Source organism: Suncus etruscus, chromosome 10 (genome assembly GCF_024139225.1).
Source record: "Suncus etruscus isolate mSunEtr1 chromosome 10, mSunEtr1.pri.cur, whole genome shotgun sequence".
NCBI classification, from domain to species: domain Eukaryota; kingdom Metazoa; phylum Chordata; class Mammalia; order Eulipotyphla; family Soricidae; genus Suncus; species Suncus etruscus.
The window spans coordinates 87,061,239-87,088,048 of record NC_064857.1 but is presented as its reverse complement, the minus strand read 5'-3'; the positions used below and the strand labels follow the sequence as shown (position 1 = coordinate 87,088,048).

The 26,810-nt window shown below is 42.8% G+C and overlaps 1 protein-coding gene across 1 annotated transcript in view; it reads right to left on the bottom strand.

Moving 5' to 3' along the window:
• Window positions 1–26,810, bottom strand: part of STARD9 (StAR related lipid transfer domain containing 9) — a 100,212-nt gene that overhangs the window by 68,952 nt on the left and 4,450 nt on the right. Inside the window, exons 2-3 of the mRNA XM_049781693.1 lie at window positions 26,622–26,691; window positions 23,574–23,690 (exon numbers count right to left, since the gene is read on the bottom strand). Of these exons, the coding sequence (XP_049637650.1) occupies window positions 23,574–23,690; window positions 26,622–26,691 (187 nt within the window). The remainder of the gene's footprint in view (window positions 1–23,573; window positions 23,691–26,621; window positions 26,692–26,810) is intronic.

The following is a 26,810-nucleotide window of genomic DNA, read 5'->3' as shown; positions in this document are numbered from 1 at the left end:
ATCAGACTGCTCCCAGCCCTATATTTGAGGTCTACTCCCAGAGGACCATAAAAAAAATTTTTTTAGCATGAGTTCAGCAATTCAGCAATTCTTTAATTAAATCATTGTGATATTGTATGTAAATGTGACTACATTTACAAAGTTGTTCATGATTGAATTTCAGTCACATAATGTACAATACCCTTCACCAGTGCACATTTCCCACTCCAATGTCCCCAGTTCCTCCCCACCCTCTCCTGCCACCCTCCTGCCTGCCTCTGTGGCAGGCATTTTTCTTTCTCCCTCTGTCTCTCATCTCCCTCTCCCTCTGTCTCTCCTCCCTCTCCCTCATTTCTTTTAGACACTGTGGTTCACAATATTGTTACTGAGGGATACCATGCATAAAACTTTGTCCAGAGTGAATCGTTTCTTTTTTTTTTTTTTTGGTTTTTGGGCCACACCCTGTGACGCTCAGGGGTTACTCCTGGCTATGTGCTCAGAAGTTGCTCCTGGCTTGGGGGACCATATGGGACACCGGGGGATCGAACCGCGGTCCGTCCAAGGCTAGCGCAGGCAAGGCAGGCACCTTACCTTTAGCGCCACCGCCCGGCCCCGAGTGAATCGTTTCTAACTATCATTGTTGTAATGGTCCCTCCTCTGCCTTAACTGCACTGCCCTGTTACTTGTGGCAAGCTTCCTACTATGTACTGGTCATCCTGGCCCTCATCTCTATTGTCTTTGGGTATTATTTGGATATTACCAATATCTTTTTTTTGTTTGTATGTGTTTTTGTTTTGGTACCACACCAGGTGACACTAAGGGATAATATTCCTGGCTCTGTGTTCAGAAATAGCTCCTGGCAAGTTCAGGGGACCATATGGGATGCTGGCAATCAAACCTGGGTCTGTCCTGGGTCAGCTGCATGCAAGGCAAATGCTCTACCATTGTGCTATCACTCTGATATCACCAATATATTTTTGTATCCCACAAATAAGTGCAATCATTCTATGTCTATCCCTCTCCCTCTGACTCATAAAAATTAGTATTATTTAAATAAAATAAAGTACTGGGTGATGCTATGGATTAGGCTTTCCTTCCTTTCATCTTCATGTCCCTGACAGTATTGATAGAAAATCTCAAGGAATAAGATAGAGGAACCCCTGCTCTATTGTGACATGTTAGGACAAGGATAACCAGGCAGAAAATGAAGAAATACAATTATGAATAACCCATAAATCAAAGAGAAAAGCAAAACTTAAGTGATAAACTACCCACAAAAAATAAAAAGAAAAACATATCATACAAAACTGCAATTAAAAAATTATTTATTAGGCCTGGAGAGATAGCACAGCAGCGTTTGCCTTGCAAGCAGCCGATCCAGGACCAAAGGTGGTTGGTTGGGATCCCAGTGTCCCATATGGTCCCCCATGCCTGCCAGGAGCTATTTCTGAGCAGACAGCCAGGAATAACCCCTGAGCACTGCCAGGTGTGGCCCAAAACAAAACAAAACAAAATTATTTATTTACTATTTTCCTGACAGTCTCTACGTTTTCCTTTAGTTCTTTGAGCATCTTTAGGACTGTTCGTCCAAAGTTTCTGTCTAGCATAGCTGCCATCAGAGATTTTTTTCAGGAACAGTTTCTATTGATTAATTTTCCCTCTAAATGGGTCATATTGCTCTGGTACCACATGATGTTCTGAGTATCACTAGGTGTGTCCCTCCAAATCATAAATAAGTAAACAAATAAATGAGCCACATGAGAAGGGAGATGGCTTAAAAGTCCTGGACCGGGGCCGAAGAGATAGCACAGCGGCATTTGCCTTGCAAGCAGCAGACCCAGGACCTAAGGTCCCGGCATCCCATATGGTCCCCGTGCCTGCCAGGAGCTATTTCTGAGCAGAGAGCCAGGAGTAATCCTTTTGCACTGCCAGGTGTGGCCCAAAAACAAAACAAAAGTCCTGGATCACATGCTATGTATGTGGGAGCCCTCAAATTCAATATCTGGTACATATGGTCTCCTGGGCATACTGAAAGGACCCTCTGGGTACTATGCTAGGCCTAGCCCCCAGAACTCTTTTGTTGTGGGCCGCAAAGCCTTCTAAAAAATTAAATGGGAAGTTTGTTTATGTTTCTTGAAATTAGGACATTTGAACCTAATTGTTCTGGAATTATCTAATTTTCTTAAGATTTGTTATTTCTGGGGCTGGAGAGATAGCATGGAGGTAAAGTGTTTGCCTTTCATGCAGGAGGTCATCGGTTCGAATCCCGGCGTCCCATATGGTCCCCCGTGCCTGCCAGGAGCAATTTCTGAGCCTGGAGCCAGGAATAACCCCTGAGCACTGCCGGGTGTGACCCAAAAAACCACAAAAAAAAAAAAAAAAAAAAAAAAGATTTGTTATTTCTTGTAATGATTTTTTTTTTCTTTTTATTTATTTGAGGGGGCATACCTGGAGGTACTCAGGGGTCACTCAGATATTACTCCTTTCAGGCTTGGGAGGGTCATATGGATGCCAGGGATTGAACCCAGGTTGGCCACATGTATGACAAACTTCCTACCCACTGTGTTATCACTCCTGCCCTCATTTGCTTGTTTGTTTCTTTTTCTTGTTTTGTTTTGTTTTTTTGTTTTTTGGGCCACACCCGGCAGTGCTCAGGGGTTACTCCTGGCTGTCTGCTCAGAAATAGCTCCTGGCAGGCACGGGAGACCATATGGGACACCGGGATTCGAACCAACCACCTTTGGTCCTGAATCGGCTGCTTGCAAGGCAAATGCTGCTGTGCTATCTCTCCAGCCACCCTTGTTTGTTTTGTTTGCTTGTTTGTTTTTGGATCACTCCCAGCAGTACTCAGGAGTTCAATTCCTGAGTATATGGCATCCATATGGTCCCCTGAGCCTGCCAGGAGCAATTTCTAGCCCAGAGCCAGGAGTAACCCCTGAGCACCACTAGGTGTGGTCCCAAAACCAAAATAAATAAATAAGTAAATAAATAAATAAAACTATGCTTCCATTATTCTACAAATGGTAGAAAATTTATAGCAGTGGCTCTCAGATATTAGTATGCATCACAAAAACCTGGAAGACGATTAAAACAGTTTGATGGGCCCACACCCAAATACTTTGATGCAGCAGGTTTATAGCAGATGTTCTCAAATTTAATTGGCCCACTGCCCTCTTTTCAGAAAAAAAGAGAAAAGAAAAACACTTGGTATCCCTTGGAAATCTATTTTCTTTAAGAAAACAAACAGAAAGTGGGCCCGGAGAAATAGCACATCAGCGTTTGCCTTGCAAGCAGCCAATCCAGGACCTAAGGTAGTTGGTTCGAATCCCGGTGTCCCATATGGTCCCCCGTGCCTGCCAGGAACTATTTCTGAGCAGACAGCCAGGAGTAACCCCTGAGAAACGTGGGGCGTGGCCCAAAAACCAAAAAAAAAAAAAAAAAAAAAAAAAAAACAAACAGAAAATGCCCCAATTGACCCTGAGTCTACTGCCCCACCCACAACACATCATATTTTAACGACTCACTGAAAAGCAGGATTACCCACTTTGGGAAACACTAATCTAAACACCAGTTTACCCCACCCCCTACACCGGGCCTGATGGAACTCAAAGACTCTCATAGGCAGAGCAAACACTCTGCTTTCCTCAAAGCAGAGATTGTGCCCTAGCTTCCTCTTCACCCAGCCCTTCTGAAATGTAAAGACCCACCTAGGCTTGATTAGTGGCCCACTTAGGCTTAATTACCATGAAGTACTTTTGTCTGTTAATTATGTAGGCCCTCCCCTCCCAAGTGGATTGAGTCTGGTCAATAAAAATATCATGGGATGGGGCTGGAGAGCTAGCACAGCGGTAGGGCTCTTGCCTTGCACGCAGCCAACCCAGGACAGACAGTGGTTCGAATCCTGGCATCCCATATGGTCCCCCATGCCTGCCAGGAGCAATTTCTGAGTGCAGATCCAGGAGTAACCCCTGAGCGCCACCGGGTGTGATCCAAAAACAAAACAAAATAAAAAGATGAAATCTTACAGATGGCTGCAACTTGGATGGTACTAGAAGATACTAAGTCATAGGAAGAAGGGTAAGTACTGGATAATCTCATTTATCTGAGATATACATACAGAGTGACAAAACAAGGCAATAGATAATATTGTACAATGACAAACCCTTGACCTTAGATTATAAAACTAAGATTCCTATAGAGGTTAAAAAAGCAAGCATGGAGTATCCCAGACACGTATATGGTGTCCTAGGCAGCTTCTAGTTGCTGTGTTTAGATAACTATGGTCTGTAAAACAATCTCAGTGTGCCTATTCAATATGGTAAGTACTCAACTTGAACAGTATCAAAACTGAGGAAGGGTGATAAAATCAACATACTAAAATCTAGATGATTTAATCTGTCTTGAGATATGCATGATATAGATTTGTTAAAATTGTGCACTTTTAAACTTATGCTATAGTTTATAAATGCAAAACAAAACAAGAACAAACTAAAATTCATTTCTCATAGCCAGAAAAAAAATAAAGGTCTAGATCTAAACAGAAAGTTTATATGACACCAATAGCTCTTAGTCTAATCACTAAAATTCTATATAAAGCAAACACAATATAAACAGAAAAAAAGCACAGTGAAGGAAAGAGATACAATGTCCTGGGTCTTGGACTTCAACAAAATTTGTTCAAAAAGTCTATGCACATAAATGGAAGTCACAAAAATGAGAGGTCAAGGAACAAGTTTAGCAGAGCTGTGTTAGGCAAGTCTGCCTCTTATGGAAGGGATATTACTAATTCCAGAGAAAAGGAATTTGTTCAGGGTCACACAGTATGTTTGTGGTAGGTATAAGAACAATTTAAACTAAGTTCAAACTTTCTTTACTTTTTGGTTTTTGGGCCACACCGGCAGTGCTCAGGGGTTACTTCTGGCTGTCTGCTCAGAAATAGCTCCTGGCAGGCACGAGGGACCACATGGGACACAGGGATTCGAACCAAGCACCTTTGGTCCTGGATCGGCTGCCTGCAAAGCAAACGCCACTGTGCTCTCTCTCTGGGCCCTGTGTGCTCAGTTTCTAAAAAAATTCAAGTAGATATAAACTTTAAACTACATATAATACTTTTCTGTTATACAGTAATTAAAAGTTTTCTTTTATTTTTAATTAAACGTTTTCTAAGGATTACTGACAAACAAGAGTCTGAAAGAAACTGGAAAATATAGTTTCTTCTATTGCAGAAATTGGTTCACAAGACATAAATTGAGTTAGAGAAGCTTGAACCCAGCCAGAGTGGGTTATGGTCATAGGACTTCAGAAACCTCAAGACTGAACTATATGCAGATGACACCACAGCAGGGAAGAAAAGTTTCTTCCCTAGCCTTAAGCTTCCTCTAGTCCCATCTTCCCCTCTTTGCTTCTACTGTAAAATCACCCCATGGTATTTTCCAGCCCTGGGTGAATGAGTCTGGATCAGGCTTATGCATGAAATAATACAGACCAGGCTGAGGATGAAACATGTAGTCTAGCAATCTTCTGCCTCATATGGAGTGCCTGCTGCTTGCCAGACTGTCATTATGATTGAGTACAGAGACCACCCCAGAGGTGGAGCAGTAAGGATAGAGTAAGGGCAGATAGCTCGGGCTGTCCTGAGCCTGTCACACCCAGATTTACATATAAGACAATCTTTGTTTTGGGTCAAACCAAGTTGTAAACAAACAGAGATGCAAAGAAACCAGGGATGACCTTTGTTTCTGGGTAAAACAAAGTATAATCTAATAGCAAACTATGCAAAAGATCCTCTGTCCCTGGAACTGGACCCCTGGATCCTGGGTGCCCTGACTGAGGGCCACAAACAGACTGGAATAGCCCTTGAAGTACTAAAGAGGGAAGAGAGCCTCATCCATCTAAGGTTGCAGCTGGGACATGGCACCCCTGCACAGCTTACAGTATGCATTCTGTTAATACTGACTGAATGCAAGAATGCACTGTCTCTGAACTGAATCTAGAAACTACAATAAATGTGTGCTGAGTAAAATTAAATTATAGCTTCTCCACATCAGTGTTTCTCCACCCTTTTCTGACCATGACCCCCTTCTGCCGTTGTTCCTTTTCTGTGACCTTCCATCCTAGTAGTTGACCTGCTAGTTTTATGCTGTGAAACCAAGATTCCCCACACACACCAGTATACATGACTTTCACTTGTGGCCTCCTTGGACTATCTTGAGGGTCCATGGAGTGAAGGGAGTGTGCATATGATTAAAAACTTTAAAAATACCCTAAATCCTGCTTCCATTAATTTCTACATATGTGGTAATTTTCAGCCAGGCAGTGGGCACTATTTCCCATTTTAGACCATGTGCTATAAGGCACTTTACCACTTTTTGATCATGGATTCTGTCAGGCAAAGTGTTCTAAGAAGCAGTCAATGAGAATAAAGTTGCTTCAAGTTTTCTGAGCTGCTAATATTTCATATAAGAAGAAAACAAGCCTGGAGGATAGTTTCTGTTTTTAACTCCCATTCCTAAATGGAAAAATTTTTCCTGCAACTAGGCTGCTAAGAGCGAGTTTCCTGTCTTTAATATTGTTTAGTCTGAATGGCTCTCTAGGGACCAATCTTAATGCTGGAGAAGCAAGTGAGCTGAGGCAGTTCCGGTTTTATAGTTAGTTCCCTAGTTTGGTTCAAACCCATTTCCTTCTCAGCAAAATAATCTTTAGAGAGATTAGTTTAAATGTTTATAAGTTTGGGGGCTGGAGAGATAGCATAGAAGTAAGGCGTTTGCCTTGCATGCAGAAGGTCAGTGGTTCAAATCCCGGCATCCCATATGGTCACCAAGCCTGCCAGGAGTGGTTTCTGAGCATAGAGCCAGGAGTAACCCCTGAGCATTGCCGGATGTGACCCAAAAAACAAAAATAAATAAATAAATAAAATAAATGTTTATTACTTTATTTGTGTTGGGTTGAATAGCATCTGTCTGACGCATCCCACTGGCAGGATATTTTGCTTCCTCCAGCCCTGAAGAGAACATTTAGATTCTCAAGATCCATAACTGCACTGGTCTGGAGGAACTTCTTGTAGCTCTGCCCCTCAAAGCAAGCAGCTTCAATAAAATAACAAAGCTTGGGAAAAAGGAGAGCTGGAGATACAGTAACTGTGGGTCCTGTGCTTGTCTTGCACCCGGCCGACCCAGGTTCTATCGCTAGCATCCCATCTGGTCCCCTGAGCACCATCAGGAGTAATTTCTGAGCACAGAACCAGGAGTAACCCCTAAGCACTGCCAGGTGTGCTGCTCTGAGCATCACCAGGTGGGGGTTCCTTCCCCCAATACCCAAAAGAAGGTATGAAATAATAAGACATAAGAGAACCCTGACAGGGACAAGCTCTTAGTTCAACTATTATATGCTAGCAAGAACCAAAGGCATCCAGACATAATCCTGGAAAGTGCCTTAGGGAATCTGGAGCTAATTTTCAATAAACATAGTTTAAAAGCCCCTAAACATTCTAACATAATGAAAAAGTGCTTAATAGAGTCATTTGTGGGGCCGGAGAGCTAGCACAGTGGTAGGGCATTTGCCTTGCACGCAGCCAATGTAAAATGGATCTGTTTTGATCCCCTGTGTCCCATATTGGCCCCCAAGCCAGGAGTGATTTCTGAGCCATAGCCAGGAGCAACCCCCGAGTGCCACTGGGTGTGGCCTAAAAAACCAAAAACAAACAAAAATACATCATTGTTGTCATGTTTGGGACACATATTTGTTGGCTGGTCTGTCTGGTTGTGGCGACTGGGATCTCTATTGCACTCCACAATTAAGGAAAGATGCCTGCATGCAACTGCAGTTTGACAAGCATGCACCCTATTACTAAGCTACATTACCTGGGCCAAGAGTCATTACTTTAAGACACTAGTTTCTTGGAATTGTGGAGATAACTCAAATGGCTACTGTGTTGCATGTAGGAGACCTGGTTCGGTCCCTGGCACCACATAATCCCTTTTTCACTCCAGAAAGAGATTTCCAAGCATTATTATCTTACAAATAAACAAAATAGATAAATAAATAAAAATAACCCTATTTTCTTTTCACCCTCCTATTCAAGTGATCTTGTTATGAGAACATTTTCCAAAATTAAATGCAACTTTTCAAATTAAAATTCTACATTCCATTGGAATGTTTCCAAGTGGTTATGGGAGAGAAAGCTGCTTCTTAAAATCTCCAATAAGGGAGGAAGAGAAAAGTAATATCAACCAGAAACCACAACAATGTTTAAGCCTTAAGCCACATCACCACCAACAACCAGTTGTGGTTAGTTTAAAAGGAGAAACAGTAAAGACAAAAAAAATAAATAAATAAAACACAATACCCAAACAGCCACATTTTTAAGAATTTCTATTCCTCTTAGATTTTATCTGAGCAGAAACAATATCTCTCCAAATTGATGAAACTAATATTGATTTTTCCTCCTACATCCACTTAGCACATATCCCCAGAAAACGCATCTGTAGAAGCAGGATCTAAGTAACGAAATGACTGGCAGAGGAATAATCTCCTACTTGGAGGAATAGAAAATATAAAAGTGGGGCCGGGCGGTGGCACTAGAGGTAAGGTGCCTGCCTTGCCTGCGCTAGCCTTGGATGGACCGCAGTTAGATCCCCCCAGTGTCCCATATGGTCCCCCCAAGCCAGGAGCAACTTCTGAACGCATAGCCAGGAGTAACCCCTGAGCATTACCAGGTGTGGCCCAAAAACCAAAGAAAAGGCAAAAGAAAAAGAAAATATAAAAGTGAGTTTGAACACAATTATTTCTACCTCTTCTGTTTCTGGGGATTACATGTAAGGGCAGTTTGTATTTAGAAAATGAACTTACTACTGAATTAATCCAAAGTTGGTTGCCTTTTCCAACTTCTAACTACAAGGGGCTGGAGCAATAGCACAGTGGTAGGGCATTTGCCTCGCAAGAGTCTGATCCAAGATAAACCCTGGTTCAATTCCAGACACCCTGTCGGGATGATAATCCCTGAGCCTGCCAGGAGCCATCTAAGCACAGAGCCAGGAATAACCCCTGAGCACCGCCGGGTCCAAAACAAAACAAAACCTGCTAACTACAAACTAGGGGATGCCTGGGCACATCTGGTCACCACTTAATTATTCTGAGAATCCATTGTGTGCAGCCTGTAGAGGATAATGTTCTATAAATAGTTCAGACTTGGGGCCGGGCGGTGGCGCTAAAGGTAAGGTGCCTGCCTTGCCTGCGCTAGCCTTGGACGGACCGCGGTTCGATCCCCCGGTGTCCCATATGGTCCCCCAAGCCAGGAGCAACTTCTGAGCACATAGCCAGAAGTAACCCCTGAGCATTACCGGGTGTGGCCCAAAAAAAAAAAAAAAACAAATAAATAGTTCAGACTTTACTGCCTCCAACTTGAAAAATGAGAAGCGGTCAAACCTGCCTTTTACGCATTAAGAAGTTTTTCTGTGAATCCAGCATGCTTCACAATGATCATATATCACATTCTTATTTTAAGTATGAGTTGTAAATGACTTCCCCCATTTTTTTTAAATTTTGGGCCACACCTGGAGGTGCTCAGGGATTACTCCTGCTCTGCACTGAGGGGTCACTCCTGGCAGGAAAACCATATGGGATGCTGGGGATGAATGCATGCAAGACAAACACCGTACCCACAGTGCTATTATTCCAGCACTGATTTATACACCTATTTTAAAACCAAAAATATATAGACAGAAACCAGATGGGAGCTCCAGTTAAGATTAATGAAAGAGGGGCCAGAGAGATACTACAGCAGATAAGGTATTGTAAAATGACCCCAGCTATTAACCCAAAAAAAGGCATCCCCCCAATTTCCTCTTTTCTTTCACCTAGCCTTTTGATCACTCGACCTATCCCACTCCCACTCCCGTCCTAGTGGCTTTTGTACTGGGTTAATAAAAAAGATCAGTTTGGGCTTGGCGCATTCAGGTAAAGATACCACGAGGCAAAAAGCAAACTGACTCCATGAGTGGCTTGGTTTAGTAATCCTTGTGGCTACCCTACCTTCATCAGACTCATCTGCCTGGGGGTTAGAAATACTATGCATGGAGTGATCTCATAAACCATGGGGACTTATTTAACAAGGTGCTTGCCTTACATAACTGACCAAGCAAGGTTTGATACCTGGCACTTTATACCTGAGCGATTCTAAAAGTAAAGCCAGGATTGGTCCCTTATCATTCCTGAATGTAGATCCCCAACCATCAAAATTCAGCAGTGACAAAAAAAAAAAAAAATTCAGCAGTGACTCCTGGGCACAGAACCTAGGGCAGTCCTTAAGTACAGGCAATTGTAGCCTAAACCCACTCCCCACAATAAAATATAAATAACTCAACTCATGATCCTCCCTGCCCCCTTTTCCCTTGGGCAAACACCCAAAAAACTCAAAATTGTTTTCACTAGTCTAGGATTAGTTTTATTGTTTTTTACCAGCATGTTCTATCTATGAGTTACATTATCAGATGATTATCTTTTACTTATTTCAGTCAGCATAACAACTTCATGCTCCAATTTTTTAATGCAAAAGATACAATTTCATCTTTTCAATATCAGAGTATAATTCCACTGACTGTACATACCACAGCCTTTTTGTTCATTCATCTGTCAGTGAGCATTTATGTTGATTCCACATTGGACAATCATGGAAAATGCTGCTATGAACACATAGGTACAAATATTCTTTTGAATGAGTATTTTCATATCCTTCAGATAAATGCCTAGTAAAGGTACAGTTGAATCATAATAAATTTCATTTTTTTTGTTTGGGGGGCACACCTGGCAGCACTCAGGGGTTACTCCTGGCTCTGTGCTCAGAAATCGCTCCTAGCAGGCTTGGGGGACCATATGGGACACCGGGGTCCGTCCAAGGTAGGACGTGTGCAAGGCAAACATCCTACTGCATGCTATCGCTCCGACTCCTATTAATTGTATTTCTAATTTAACATTTTGTTTTATTTAGCGCCTCCTAATCAATGCTCAAGAAGTCCAGCAATCCCTCTGGTGATTCAATGCAAGTGCCCAAGAAACATGGTCAGCAGTATGCAAGGTAGGCTCCTTAAACTACTATGCCATCTGTCCAGTCTTGCCTTTAAATGTGCCTCCCTGACAGATAACCACTTTCCAGCCTGGATCTCAAGGACCCAAGATATTACCAGAAAGTCCTGTTACCCTTGTTTTATATAAGGAAAAAAATTTTTTCAAATACATGTTGGCATTTAAAAGATTTCTCTAATTTCTATTGTTTGTTTTGATACAGATATCCAACACCAGTGACAAACATAAGTATCAAGATCTGTTCTTCATATTTTTCTGAGCTAAAAGCTACTCTTTAAAGATTCACAATTGAATTTCGAAAGAGGGGAGCATTGAGGTAGATGAAGCCAAAAGAATGACTTTATTGCTTTAAAATTCACTGATGAACAGGCTTATAAAGCAGAGCAGCTGTGCTGCTGGCAGAAGGAGTATATTGAAATAAAACATTTTTCATAGCCTCCCTTCCCCCACATAGGCTGCGGAGTCACATCCAAGTATTGTACAAAAAAGACTTTCTTATAAACGTCTCTCTTCTATTTCTGCCTCCATCTGAGTTGGAAAGAAACACTAGTAATGGAATGTACATAGCTCTTCAAATATTCATGAGAAAATGCTTTAACACCCACACACTCCCTGCTTCTCCGAGCACATACATGCATTAGAGAAAGGAACACGCAAAGAAAGGGATGATGAACATCTCTAGGCAAACTGAGGCCATCCAAAAAACAGGCAGCAATTATACTGATGAAGGTACGATGTAAGATTATGTACACAGGAAATCAGCATTAATAGTATTGTAAATCAAAGAACTTGAATGTATTTATTTTATTTACTTATTTTTTTGATTTGTGCCATGCCAGCAATGCTCAGGAGTTACTTCTGGCTCTGCACTCAGGAATTACTCTTGGCTGTGCTCAGGGAAACAAATAAGGTGCTGGGGATCAAACCCGAGTCCTCCACTGACAAGGCAAATAAATACCTGTACTATCCCACTATACTATCACTCCAACCCCACAATTTGGGGGTGTTTGGGTCACACCTGGCAGCACATTCAGGGGTTACTCCTGGTTCTGCATTCAAATAGTACTCTTGGTGGTACCTTGGAGACCATAAAGGATGCCCGAAGTCAAACCCTTGTCGGCTGTGTGCAAGGCAAACACCCTAAGCTCTGTGCTATCACTCGGCCCCTCCAATTAATGTTTTTTAAAGTGGGGTTTTAATGTTTGTATTTAATCACATCTAGACCTGTCTTCTTGAATCTTTTTTTTTTATTTTTTTCTTTTCTTTTTTTCTCTTTTTTGGGGTCACACCTGGCAGCGCTCAGGGGTTACTCCTGGCTCTACGTTCAGAAATCGCTCCTAGCAGGCTCAGGGGACCATATGAGATGCCGGGATTCAAACCACAGACCTTCTGCATGCAAGGCATGCGTCGCCCTACCTCCATGCTATCTCTCCGGCCCCTGTCTTCTTGAATCTTACTGCCTGTTTTTTCTGTTATTTATTTTATTTAAAAATTTAAAACCTATTTTTATTAGGGCCAAAGTGAGAGTATAGTAAGAAAGATACTTACACATGCCAACTTGAATGTGCTCTCCAGCACCTCATATGGTCCCCTGAACCCCACAGGGAGTGAACTCTGAGCACAGAATCAGAAGTAAGCTCTGAGTACTGAAGAATATGGTCCACCCCCCCCAATTTTTTATTAATTGATGAGATGAAGTGAACATACAATGAAATGTTTGTCTTGCAATGCCAGACCCAGGTTTCACCCAGTTACTATATATGGCTCCCGAGACTTCCTAGGTGTGGCTACTATTCCCCTACAACAAGGAGTCAAGAAAGCAAAAATTGGGGCCGGAGAGATAGCACAGCAGTAAGGCGTTTGCCTTAGACGCAGAAGGACGGTGGTTTGAATCCCGGCATCACATATGGTTCCCTGAGCCTGCCAGGAGCGATTTCTGAGCATAGAGCCAGGAGTAACCCCTGAGTGCTACCGGGTGTGACCCAAAAAGAAAAAAAGAAAAAAAAGAAGGAAAGTAAAAATCTTTTTTTTTTTTTTTTTTTTTTTTTTGGTTTTTGGGCCACACCCGGTGATGCTCAGGGGTTACTCCTGGCTATGTGCTCAGAAGTTGCTCCTGGCTTGGGGGACCATATGGGACACCGGGGGATCGAACTGCGGTCCGTCCAAGGCTAGCGCAGGCAAGGCAGGCACCTTACCTTTAGCGCCACCGCCCGGCCCCGGAAAGTAAAAATCTTAACTTGTCATCTACCAATCCATAATTTGAATAATTAGCCCAATAACCATTAACTGATCATTTAGATGTGCAGGATGAGAAATATAAAACTATGTAGAGCTGTATGTGATCTTCCATTTTAAAGTTTTGACTTTGAAGCCATAAAGAAAGAATGTCTGCATGCTGGGATGTGCAACCTTAGGGAAACTACTCAACCTAAAACTGTCTCAACAGAGATAACGACCTTCAGGATATTAGGATAATTACCCATTATCTTTTGTGAAAGCAATACAAATCTAATAGCACTGCTCCTCCATGAGCTCTTAAGTTCTTTTTCACTTCAGTTTTTTCTTCATATAGCCCCTTCCTCTTGCTCCTCTAAGATCTGTTTTCACTTTCAGAAACTTCTACCTTCTTCAGTCTTTCCCCAAAGCCTTCATACAAACTCCAAATTTAGGCGATACAAAAAGAAATGAGGCATAAAATAAGGGTCACTGTTTCTTGCCATATTAATCTAGTTATTTTGAGGGAGGAAGTAATAGATTATTGGTCTTCATCTATAAAGGGCTGGGTTGCCCAAACAACACTGCTTGTGGGCTACAGAGATAAGGAGAGAAAGGTCCTGTGCTTGTCTTGCATGTAGTTGCATGTAGTTCAATCCCCGGTATTGTGTACAGTTACTAAGTAAAGCTCAGGAATAGCCCCTTGAGTCAACAGCATGTTTGGTTCCAAATAAAAACAAAATAAAATTTATACTTTTTAAAAATATCACTGTGTAACACTATCTAATCACAGCCTGGTAACATTAGAAAACCCATAACAGGCTCTCAATACTCCCCCATACTAAAGATAGAAACAGTGTGATTTCCTCATCTTGACAGAGAGATAGGCATAGTCTAAGAAACAAGATCTTTCTTTAGAATTTTGCTAGGCAGCACATTTCCTGCCATGCAGAAACCTCTGTCATAGTTTATAGACTTTGTCACTAGATTAAGCAACAGGCATTTCCTTGCAACATCAAGTACAATGTAGGAGGTGAAGATTATGCCAAGAATTGAACCTAGGACTTCACACATACAAGGACAGTGCTCTACAACAGAGCTATAATCCCAGGCCCATCAAAAACAATTTTGGGGGCCCGGAGAGATAGCACAGTGGCATTTGCCTTGCAAGCAGCCGATCCAGGACCAAAGGTGGTTGGTTCGAATCCCGGTGTCCCATATGGTCCCCCGTGCCTGCCAGGAGCTATTTCTGAGCAGACAGCCAGGAGTAACCCCTGAGCACCGCCGGGTGTGGCCCAAAAAAACAAAAACAAAAAAACAAAAAAACAAAAAAAAACAATTTTGGACTGCCCTAAATCCTAAATTCTCTTTTTTATGTATTTTTTGGTTTTGGGGTCACATCCAGCAGCGTTCAAGGGTTACTCCTGGCTCTGTGCTAGAAATCGCTCCTGGCAGGCTCGGGGGACCATATAAGGATGGGATGCCGGGATTCAAACCACCATCCATCCTGGATCTGCTGCGTGCAAGGCAAATGCCCTAATGCTGTGCTATCTCTCTGGCTAAATTCTATTATATTAGAATTAGTACATATTCTAATATATTATTATATATTACATAATATATAACATATTCTATTCTAATATATTAGAATTAGTATTTGTGTCTCTGTAAACCTCCATCTTAAAAATAAGTATCCTTATAACAAAAAATGTCATGTAATAATGATAACCCTTGAGGGCCGGAGAGATAGCATGGAGGTAGGGTGTTTGCCTTGTATGTAGAAGGACAATGGTTTGAATCCCTGCATCCCATATGGTCTCCTGTGTCTGCCAGGGGCGATTTCTGAGCACAGAGCCAGAGTCACCCCTGAGCAAAGCTGGGTGTGACCTCAAAAAAAAATAATGATAACCCTTTTACAAATAAAATTAAAATCATGGGCTGCCCTAGCTCAAAGGACTAGTACACATACTTTGCATATGAAGGCAAGGATTCAAACCTGGCACTTCATGGCCCCCTGGTCAACACCAGGAATAGGGGCTGGAGCAATAACACAGCAGTAGCATGTTTGCCCCGCACGCAGCTGACCCTGGACAGATCTGGGTTCAATCCTAGGCATCCCATATGGCCCCCCAAGCCTTTGAGGGGTGATTTCTTTTTTCTTTTCTTTTTTTCTTTTTGGTTTTTGGACCACACCGGTGATTACTCCTGGCTATGCACTCAGAAATCGCTCCTGGCTTGGGGGACCATATGGGACGCTGGGGGATTGGACCGAAGTCCGTCCTAGGCAAGTGCAGGCAAGGCAGATGCCTTACTGCTTGTGCCACTGCTCTGGCCCCTGAGGGGCAACTTCTGAGTGCAGAATCAAGAGTAACACCTGAGCGCCACTGCCAGGTGTGCCCCCCCCCAAAAAAAACAGACCAGAAATAACTCCAAGGAACTTTAATGCCAGGAACAGCCCCTGAGCACTGCTAAATTTGACTCCCAAAACAAAAATAAAGTAAGTAGCTTGAATGACCTCTAGCACTTCTTCAATCACACTGGTACTCTAAACTTAAACTCGTAGCCAGGACCCAAAAATTTTTTTTTATTTATTTATTTTTTTTGGTTTTGGTTCACATCTATCTGGCAGCATTCAGGGGTTACTCCTGGCTCTACACTCAGAAATCACTCCTGGCAGGCTCAGGGGACCAAATGGAATGCTGGGATTCAAACCACCACCCTTCTGCATGCAAGGCAAATGCCTTACCTCCATGCTATCTCTCTGGCCCCAAGGACTCAAAAATTCTGTACTTTATTGGGCCGGGAAGGTGGCGCTAGAGGTAAGGTGTCTGCCTTGCAAGCTATAGCGTAGGACGAAGGCGTCCCATATGGTCCCCCCAAGCCAGGGGCGATTTCTGAGTGCATAGCCAGGAGTAACCCCTGAGTGTCAAATGGGTGTGGCCCAAAAACAAAAAAAAAAATTTCTGTACTTGAAATTTTAAATTATTCTTCATGTCCTAATGGTAGTAATCCTCTGCAATTTAACTTGAAATCTTCTATTTTACACTAGTGGAAAGGAAGATCAGTTGCTTCTAACACTCAAAACACTTACAAATCTTGGGGCAGAGCAATGACACAACTGGTACAGAATTTGCCTTGCACGCGGCCTACCCAGGTTCAACCCCTGGCATTCCATATGTTCCCTGAGGTTGCTTGGAGTGATTTCTGAGCACAGAGCCAATAGTAACCCCTGAGCATTGCTGGGGGTGGCACCAAAACCAAAACAAACACACAAACTTACAAATCATTGTTTTATATTGCAGAATTTTACCAACACCTCTCTTTTCTTATCTATCTTCCTGTCTCTGGACCAATATTTCTTCAATCATTAATCACATGCAAGCCAGAGCAGTGGCGCAAGCAATAGGGCATTTGCCTTGCACACACTAACCTTGGATGGACAGCTGTTCATTCCCCCAGCATCCCATGTGGTCTCCCAGCTTGCAAGGTGATTTCTGAGTGCAGAACCAGAAGTGGCCCCTGGGCACTACAGGGTGTGGCCCAGGGACATCAATCAGTCAATCAGTAAATGAATGAAGTTAAAAAAAAAGTGGGGGGCTGGAGAGATAGTACAGCAGTAAGGCATTTGCCTTGCATGCAGAAGGACAGTGGTTCGAATCCTGGCATCCCATATGGTCCCCCGAGCCTGCTGGGGTGATTTCTGAGTGTAGAGCCAGGAGTAACCCCTGAGTGCTGCTGGATGTGACCCAAAAATCAAAAATAAAAAGTGGTGCCTAAGCAGTGGCACAAGTGGTAGGGTGTTTGCCTTGCATGTGCTAATCTAGGACAGACCATGTTTCAATCCCCCGGTATCCCATATGGTCCCCCAAGCCAGGAGCAATTTCTGAGTGCATAGCCAGCAGTAACCCCTAAGCGTCACCAGTTGTGGCCCCCCCCAAAAAAATTAACATGCAAAGCACATATGTGGTATTATGCACTGATAGTAGATCCCATTAGGGTTCCTGAAATAAACTCTGCAGTCATTTTGGGTGTATATGTTGTTTTCCTCGGAGCCTTTACAAGCCTTTTCTGACATCCTCAAGCTGCAGTTCAGAACTGAAGGAAATAAACTGCAACACACCAACACACATACATCAGCTCCTTCTCTCCTCCTTCAAACACCACAAGCTCTCCCTCTCAATCCTCTTTAAGGCAGAAATAGATATACTCTATTTTATATGGCATTCACTATAGTATGAATAAAAATATTAAAACAATAAGCACAGAAACTGGATGGTAATACAATGAGTTAAAGTACATGACCAGCATGTGCCCAAATGGATTCCATCCCAAGGGTTTGATTCCCAACATATATGGGCCCTGATGCATTATCAGGTGCAGCCCTGGAGTCTCCCAGCAGAGCTGGGTGTGAACTTGGAGACTCCTAGTACACTGGGGTGGCAGTATATTTCTGTTATTAGATAACTGAGCAGCATCACATCCTCAGATCCTTACATTGAATCACATGATCAGTTGGCTGAGAATTACTGATGTGGTACCTGGGGCCTCTTGAGAGCACATACAAACAGGCAAAAATACATCATTGCTAAATTTCACTTCTGGATTATGATCCTGACTGGAAATCTCAGGCTCACTAACAATTTTGTAGCTGGAAAAGCTAGAAGTGTTTTGAACTGTGTTCTTAGTCAAGTAACATTCATACAGAATGAAGATTTCCCAGGAGGATAGGAACAACTGCACTTCTCAAGGGCTGGGTGCCCCTGGATGTGCCTTCTGTTGACTCAGTCTGCACTTGTTTGGAACAGCTACTTACAGGGCCTGGTGGGTTAAGTTAGCTAATGCTCCTCATGGAAAGTTTTACACACACCACCCAAACAATACACTGGAACAGAAACTCCTGCCCCAACAGATGTTCTTCACAGGAGGGAGGGCAGTTAGCTTATTATGTTCACATTCAATGAAAATATTTTTTTTTTTTTTTTTTAGTTTTTGGGTCACACCCGGCAGTGCTCAGGGGTTACTCCTGGCTGTCTGCTCAGAAATAGCTCCTGGCAGGCACGGGGGACCATATGGGACACCGGGATTCGAACCAACCACCTTTGGTCCTGTATCGGCTGCTTGCAAGGCAAACACTGCTGTGCTATCTCTCCGGGCCCATTCAATGAAAATATTTTAAGAACAGAGCAACAGCATTGCATTTAGAGTACATGGATGAATTTGTTTCACAGAGCAGATCTGGAAGCCTCCCTGAAGCACCAAGTATGACCTGGCCCCAAGAACCCCTAGGATACAAGCACTCCAAAAAAGAGGAGATTTTATAATTTAATTTTTAGAAGCATGAAGCTCACGTGCTAGAGTGACAAACAATGGTATAGTACTTGCCTTGAACACAATTAATCCAGGTTTAATCCTTGGCACCATATATATAGACCAGGGGTCCGCAAACTTTTTTAACAGTAGAGCAGTTCACTATCACTCAGACTGTTAGAGGGCCAGGCTATAGTTTAAAAAAAAAAACTATGGGGGCCAGCGAGGTGGCGCTAGAGGTAAGGTGTTTGCCTTGCAAGCGCTAGCCAAGGAAGGACCGCGGTTCGATCCCCCGGTGTCCCATATGGTCCCCCCAAGCCAGGGACAATTTCTGAGTGCTTAGCCAGGAGTAACTCCTGAGCATCAAATGGGTGTGGCCTGAAAAAACAAAAAACAAAAAAAAACTATGAAAAAATTCCTATGCATAGTGCACATATCTTATTTTGAAGTAAAAAAAACCAAAATGGGAACAAATACAATGTTTAATATGAAGAACAAATAAAGTTAAATCAACAAACTTATCATATAACTGAAACCCAACTACAGACATGTTTGTAATCATGGTTCTTTTTTTATTTTTTTTTGTTTTTTGGGTCACACCCGACAGTACTCAGGGGTTACTTCTGACTCTACCCTCAGAATCGCTCCTGGCAGGTTCGGGGGACCATATGGGATGCTGGGATTCAAACCACTGTTCTTCACATGCAAGGCAAACGCCCTACCTCCTTGCTATCTCTCCGACCCCGTAGGTTCTTTTTTTTTTTTTTTTTTTTTTTTTTTTTTTGGTTTTTGGGCCACACCCGGTGACGCTCAGGGGTTACTCCTGGCTATGCGCTCAGAAGTCCCTCCTGGCTTGGGGGACCATATGGGACGCCGGGGGATCGAACCGCGGTCCGTCTCCTAGGCTAGCACAGGTAAGGCAGGCACCTTACCTCGAGCGCCACCGCCCGGCCCCGCCGTAGGTTCTTAAATAAAGATATGTATTAAAAAATAAGGGATCAAACCTGAGTCGGCCATGTGCACCTTCCTCACTGTAGTATCTCTCTGGCCCTGGATTTCTATCCTATCGCTCAAGCATTTCCCAGTGCAGAGCCAGGAATAACTCCCTAAGTAGTGCCAGGTGTGCCCTCCCCCTGCCATCCAGGGCCACAAGATATGTCTGGACCTGCTGGAACCCTCACACCGCAAAGTATAGAGAAGATGCATTCAGCTAACTTTTGTAATACATTGCCCTTTTCTGCTAAGTATTTACAAGAAATGTAGTTTGGCTACAAGAGTTGGGTATTTAACATCACAGCAGAAGGGTATCACAAATTTCATAGTGATATAGAAACTTGTTACTACATGTTCCTCTCAGGAGAGAAAAAAAGAGAAAATTATACTCCAATGCTTTCTAACTATCCAATCATCTTCTGAAGTCTACTTTAACAAGTAGAAAATCAGTTCTATCCTCCATATCAGGGTTTCTTCTAAATTTTTTGTTGTTGGTTTTTGGGCCATACTTTGCTGTGCTCAGGCTTTCTCCTGGCTTTGTGCTCAGAGAGTTATCAGCCCAGTAGTTATCAGAGGTAATGTGATGGAAAAGTTACATCGTGTTCTACCCACCTCAAGTGGGCCCAACTTGTAGCACAGAAGGCTCAATTAGCAACAAACCACAGTCCAGAAACCCTTAGACACTGACTTTAGTAAGGCCATGGAGAGATATGACAATGATTTCAAATTGACTGTGTTGGTCTAATATTCAATCATTCCAGTTGCCTTTGTGTTGTAACAAGCAATAAACGTAAATGTGTTTGTGCCTGAATGGAGGCAGGCTATGGTGGTGGGTGTGTGACTAGGGATACCTGGTGAAGGGATAATTACAATGATGGTAGAACTGGTGTTTGAACATTTAATGCCTGAAATAACTGTATTATGAACAACTTGGTAAATCACAGTTAAAATAAAAATTAGAAAGCAGAAAACAGGGGGCCGGGCGGTGGCGCTGGAGGTAAGGTGCCTGCCTTGCCTGCGCTAGCCTAGGACGGACCGCGGTTCGATCCCCCGGTGTCCCATATGGTCCCCCAAGAAGCCAGGAGCAACTTCTGAGGGCATAGCCAGGAGTAACCCCTGAGCGTCACAAGGTGTGGCCCAAAAACCAAAAAAAAAAAAAAAAAAAGAAAGCAGAAAACACAAATTTGGGATTCGGGGATGCTTTGTGTTTCCCAGCAGAACTCAAGAGCTCCAGGGATCTAACCATATTTGGGAGAGGCAAAGAGATAGTATTAGGCAGGGCTCTTGCCTTACATAATTGCCCAGGTTTGATCCTGCACTCCATATGAGTTCTCTGGTCCTCCTGAGCTCTGAACCAGAAGTAAGCCCTGAGAATAACTGGGTGTGGCCCAAAACAAAATACTAAAAAAGAGTCCATAGTGATAATACAATGGGTAAGGAGTTTAACTTGCATGTGGCCGACCTGAGTTTGACTCCTATCACCATGATCCCCCAAACCATGCCAGAAGCGATCCCTGAGATTAGAGCCAAAACTCTGAGTTACTGCCAAGTATAATCTCAAAACAAAATAATAAAACCAAGGTTGACCATGCAAAGCAATTACCTTAATTCCTGAACCCCTAGCCCTATAAAGCAAAGATTAATTTTGTATTGTATTTGGGCCACATCCAGCTCTGTATCCATGAATTATTTCTAGTGAAAGACCATCTGGGGACTGAAATCTGGGTTAGCCAGTTGCAAGACAAGTACCCTCCCTAGGCCCAATACAATACAAAATTTTAAACAATGTAAGAAAGCAGGCTCTATGGGGGCCAGAGAGATAGCATAGAGGCAGGGCGTTTGCCTTGCATGCAGAAGGACGGTGGTTCAAATCCTGGCATCCCATATGATCCCCTGAGCCTGCCAGGATTTCTGAGCATAGAGCTAGGAGTAATCCCTGAGCGCTGCTGGGTGTGACCCAAAAACAAACAAACAAACAAAAACATACCGCCCCAGAAAAAAATGGGGAGAATAAATAAACAGACACTTCCTCAAAGAAGAAATGGCCAAAAGATACATGAAAAAAAAAATGTTCCTCATCACTAATCATCAGGGAGATGCAAATCAAAATTACAATGAAGTACCATCTCACACCACAGAGACCAGCACACATTACAAAGAACAATCAGTGCTAGTAGGAATGTGGAGATAAAGAAACTCTTATTCACTGTTGGTGGGAATGCTGTTTAGTCCAGCCTTTATGGAAAGCAATGTGGATATTTCTCAAAAAAACTGGAAATTGAGCTCTCATATGATCCAGGATCCAGCTATACCACTCCTAGGGACATACCCTAGGAACACAAAAATACAATACAAAAATTCCTTCCTCCCACCTTTATTCATTGCAGCGCTATTTACAATAGCCAGACTCTGGAAACAACCAAGATGCCCTTCAACAGATGAATGGCTAAAGAAACTGTGGTACATATACACATGGAATATTATGCAACCGTCAGGAGAGATGAAGTCATGAAATTTTGCTATACATGGATGTACATGGAATCTATTATGTTCAGTGAAATAAGTCAGAGGGAGAGAGCTAGACACAGGATAGTCTCACTCATCTATGGTTTTTTTTTCTTTTGGGGGGGGTTTGGGTCACACTATGCAGAGCTCAAGAATTACTCCTGGTTCTACACTCAGAAATCCCTCCTGGCAGGCTAGGGGGACCATATGGGATGCCGGGATTCAAACCACCGTCCTTCTGCATGTAAGGCAAATGCCTTGCCTCCATGCTATCTCTCCGGCCCCTCATCTATGGGTTTTAAGAAAAAGTTAAGACATTATTGTAATAAGGCCAGGAGACAATAGAGTTAAGGGCTGAAAGAGCAGGAAGGACGAGTTCACAATTTGAAGCTCACCACAAAGGGTAGTGAATGCTGTTAGAGAAATAACTACACTAACAACTAGCATAACAATGTTAAAGAAAGAGAGAAGTAATAAAGGCAGGGGTGGAGGAGGGTGGCATTGGTGGTAGGAATGTTGCATTGGTGAAGGGGGGGTGTTCTGTTAATGACTGAAACCCAACTACAAACTTAGTTGTAATCATGGTGCTTAAATAAAGATTTTTTAAAAATTAAAAAAAATTTAAGTAGGCTCTAAAGTCACTCAAACTTGATAGCATTGGACTTCCAGAGTATTCCCTGGTAGCACCAGGAGAGATTACTATCTAACCACAAAACTGAATGCTGCAAGGCTTGCTCTCCATTTTGAGTACCACATGTATGGACTATATTTTGAGGACTTCAAGATTGCTCAAATATGAACAATGAGGCAATATGGCCAAACCTGCTGCCTCAGTTTTGTGAGAAAACTGATCAGTGAATAAGGTGGCCAGTAGTCTTAGCTGTCAGTTTTGAATTATCCTCTTAATCCTCAGATAAACATCATCTTCTTATATATCTGTTAGGTAGCCACCATAAGTATAAGCACAAGATTGACTATGTCCTCTAAGATTCCTGAGACCTTCAACATACACCATCAGATCAATTTTGAAGTGATCCCCTCATTTGCCCTAACAATACTATCTGAACTCACTCACCTGGATCAAGCTTAAATGAACATGAGCCAATTCTCATGCTCCAAAAGACTAATCGTTTTTTTTCTTTGTGCTTTCTATAAGTCTCTCCCAACACTTCTTAGCTTAAAACATCACTTGTTCCTGACTAACCCATTCTAAATTAGAAACATCCAGGGTCAGGGCCGGGTGGTGGCTCTAGAGGTAAGGTGCCTAACTTGCCTGCGCTAGCCTTAGATGGACCGCAGTTCGATCCCCCGGCGTCCCATATGGTCCCCCAAGCCAGGAGCGACTTCTGAGCACATAGCCAGGAGTAACCCCTGCGCATCACTGGGTGTGGCCCAAAAACCAAAAAAAAGAAACATCCAGGGACCAAACTCCAATCATTTTCTCAGTTATTATTCATTATATAAAAGTGAGAAGAATGAAAGAAAAATGACATTACCACATCCTGAGAGGCATAGTGGGGGTCTTCTGGGTTGACAGACCAGTAGCAGTAATCAAAGCCAAATGCCATAATCTTCTCTCGGGAATCACCAAAACTATCTGGTCGACTGTCCACCTAAAAGCAAATGTGAACAGTGTCTTCTCATTTGTCATATCAAAATATCTAACCTCCCCAAATTCCTCTTGTCCAAAATAAAATCCCCAAATATCTACCCTGACACTATTTCTCTCTGCAGAAGCTAGAGAAACCTGACTAGCTATTTATGAGATTCTTGAGCTGGGGGTGGTTTGGGGGTCACATTTGGCAGTACACAAGGGTGGTTTCTGGTTCTGTGCTCATGGTTGACTCCTATCCTAGTGGTGTTCAGGGACCATGAAGTGCCAGGGATCAAATATGCGCCTCCATCATGCATTCAATTGAGGCATTTCTCTAGAACATATTTACTTGAAAAGCTAAAAAAGCAATCTTTGCCTTCATCTCATCAGGTATAAATATACCACCTGAGAATTAAATTTTCCTATCATAACTAAGAGAGAAAAAAATTCTGTTTTATAATTTAGACTCCATAAAGTGAGAGAAAGCCCACCACTAGGGATTATAAATCACAGTAGTATAAAACTATCAGAATGACTAAGATTCTTATTGTTTTATTTTGGGCCACACCTGACAATGTTCAGTGCCTACTCATGGCTCTGTACTAAGGAATTATTCCTGGTGGTATTGGAGAATACCTGGGATGCTAGGGATCAAACCCTGGTTGGCTGCATGCCAGGCAAGTAACTTACTCACGGTCCTATCTCTCCAGTCTTCAAAGTAAGAGATTCGTTGTAGACAGCTGACCTCAGGGAAGTAAGCAGTCCAGGACATATGCAGAGGGCAGATTAGAATTTAATCTTGGCTGGCAATGACTCCTAAACCCCAAAACCATGAACTCTCAGGACAAAGCAACTGACATGATTAAGAGATAGTAGAGAGGGGCCGGGCGGTGGCGCTAGAGGTAAGGTGTCTGTCTGCCTTGCCTGCGCTGGCTTGGACGGACCGCGGTTCGATCCCCCGGTGTCCCATATGGTCCCCCAAGCCAGGAGCAACTTCTGAGCGCATAGCCAGGAGTAACCCCTGAGCGTTACTGGGTGTGGCCCCCCCCCAAAAAAAAAGAGATAGTAGAGAATAGGACTTTTGTCCTCAGGGAGCCCCAGTAGAAACTTTGGCAGCCCATGCAAGCAGAGAGTTAATAACAAAAGGAAACAGATCATATCACGGAAGTAATACAAGGGTAGGCATGACTGAGAGGTTGGGGTCCAGATCATCCTTATTAAACTTCCTCACACTTGCAATAATGTGGATTACTGACTTCAGGATTTACTACAGCTGTAGTTACACAGCTTCCTTGTGATTATTTATTCCCCCCAAACCTAGAAAGATTCCCTTCCATTTCTGCTAGCATGGTAAATTGGAGAATAAAATGGAAGAAATAAGCCCTAAAAAGGGATAAAAAATAAAGGGGGGAGGGTGGAATAGGGGAGGCAGCTTCCTGTTTAACTCAAAGTTCAATCAGATCTGAGAGAAAGGATTTGTACCAAAATGAGTTAGTGACTAATTCCCTTCTGGGATGTAAAGTCTCTTCTTGATCTCCCTCTAGATTAAATGAATTCTGTATTAGCTACTGCATACTACAATTCCTAGAGATACTGTGGGATCAGCATTTTCCTAAGTTGTTATACCACCCTTCTGTGAGGCCCCCAGAATTTGGAAACTACAGTAGTCGTCTTGGGTATAACTGGGGGGAGGGGCACTTTCTCTTTGTTAAATAAAAGACGGTGACTTTTAGGGGTCAATGAGTGATATTTTTTTCTGATAAGAGGGTGATAAACCAAATAAGTTTGGAAACCTGTTCTAGATGAACTGATGTCAAATGAATGTCTAACTGATAATTATGGTCTATTAGAATCTACATTGGATACAATAATTTACCCAGTATGATGACTAAAACTCACTATTTCCTCCCCACGGCATTTCCCAGTACTTTTTTTTGTTTTGTTTTTTGACTTTTGGGTAGCACTCGGCAGCTCTCAGGGGTTACTCCTGGCTCTATGCTCAGAAATCGCTCCTGGCAGGCTCAGGGGACCATATGGGATGCCAGGATTTGAACCACCAACCTTCTGCATGCAAGGCAAACACCTTACCTCTATGCTATCTCTCCAGCCCCATTCCCAGTACTTTTAAAAGAAATACTGACCAGTTTTCAAAACAGTTGTATTTTATTTGATAGCACGTGAGCTGCAATAGCCACATCCCTGAGCACTATTTTGTGTGTGTGTGTGTGTGTGTGTGTGTGTGTGTGTGTGAGTGAGTGTGTGTGTGTGTGTGTGTTTTGCCAAGGATCAAACTTATTAAAAGTATGCATTCTGGGGCCGGAGAGATAGCATGGAGGTAAGGTGTTTGCCTTTCATGTAGAAGGTCATCGGTTCGAATCCCGGCGCCCCATATGGTCCCCCATGCCTGCCAGTAGCAATTTCTGAGTCTGGAGCCAGGAATAACCCCTGAGCACTTCCAGGTGTGACCCAAAAACCACACACACACACACAAAAAAAGTATGCATTCTACCACTAGGGCCATATCCTCAGTCCCTCCCCTAAAATTTGTTCTTGTTTTATTTCACAATTCTTTTGTGGCTAGTTAAAGCTTTTCTAAGGCCAGAGAGATAAGTTCAACAGGATATAGTACATGCTTTGTATGGAGATCAGGGTTTGATCCCCAGCAAGGAATGGCCTCCCCAAATCATGCAAGGAAATCCATGAGCTCAGAATTGGAAGTAGGCCCAGAGTACCTCCAGGTATAATTCCCCAAACAACATGCTTTTCCTATAATTTCTGTAATAAGCCATTTTCTCCCTATTCTACTATCCCAAACATATTTACATATGTGACTTCACTCTAGAAGCCCACACAATTTTTTGTATGTGTATACATGGTATATATAGACACAAACCAAATGATAAGCTTTACAACTGAAAAAGGAAATATTACGAAAAAAAGGAAATATTACCTTTAAATTCCTGATTTTTGCCATTTTACCATCAACTTCCACAATAATTCTTCCTCCTTCTTTGTTTTCCCTAGAAACAAAACTCAGATCAGTATGAGAAGAAACACTTACATACTTTTTTTGAGGGGCCACTCCCTGTGGTGCTCAGGGTTTACTCCCAGTTCTGCCCTCAGGGGTCATTCCTAGCAG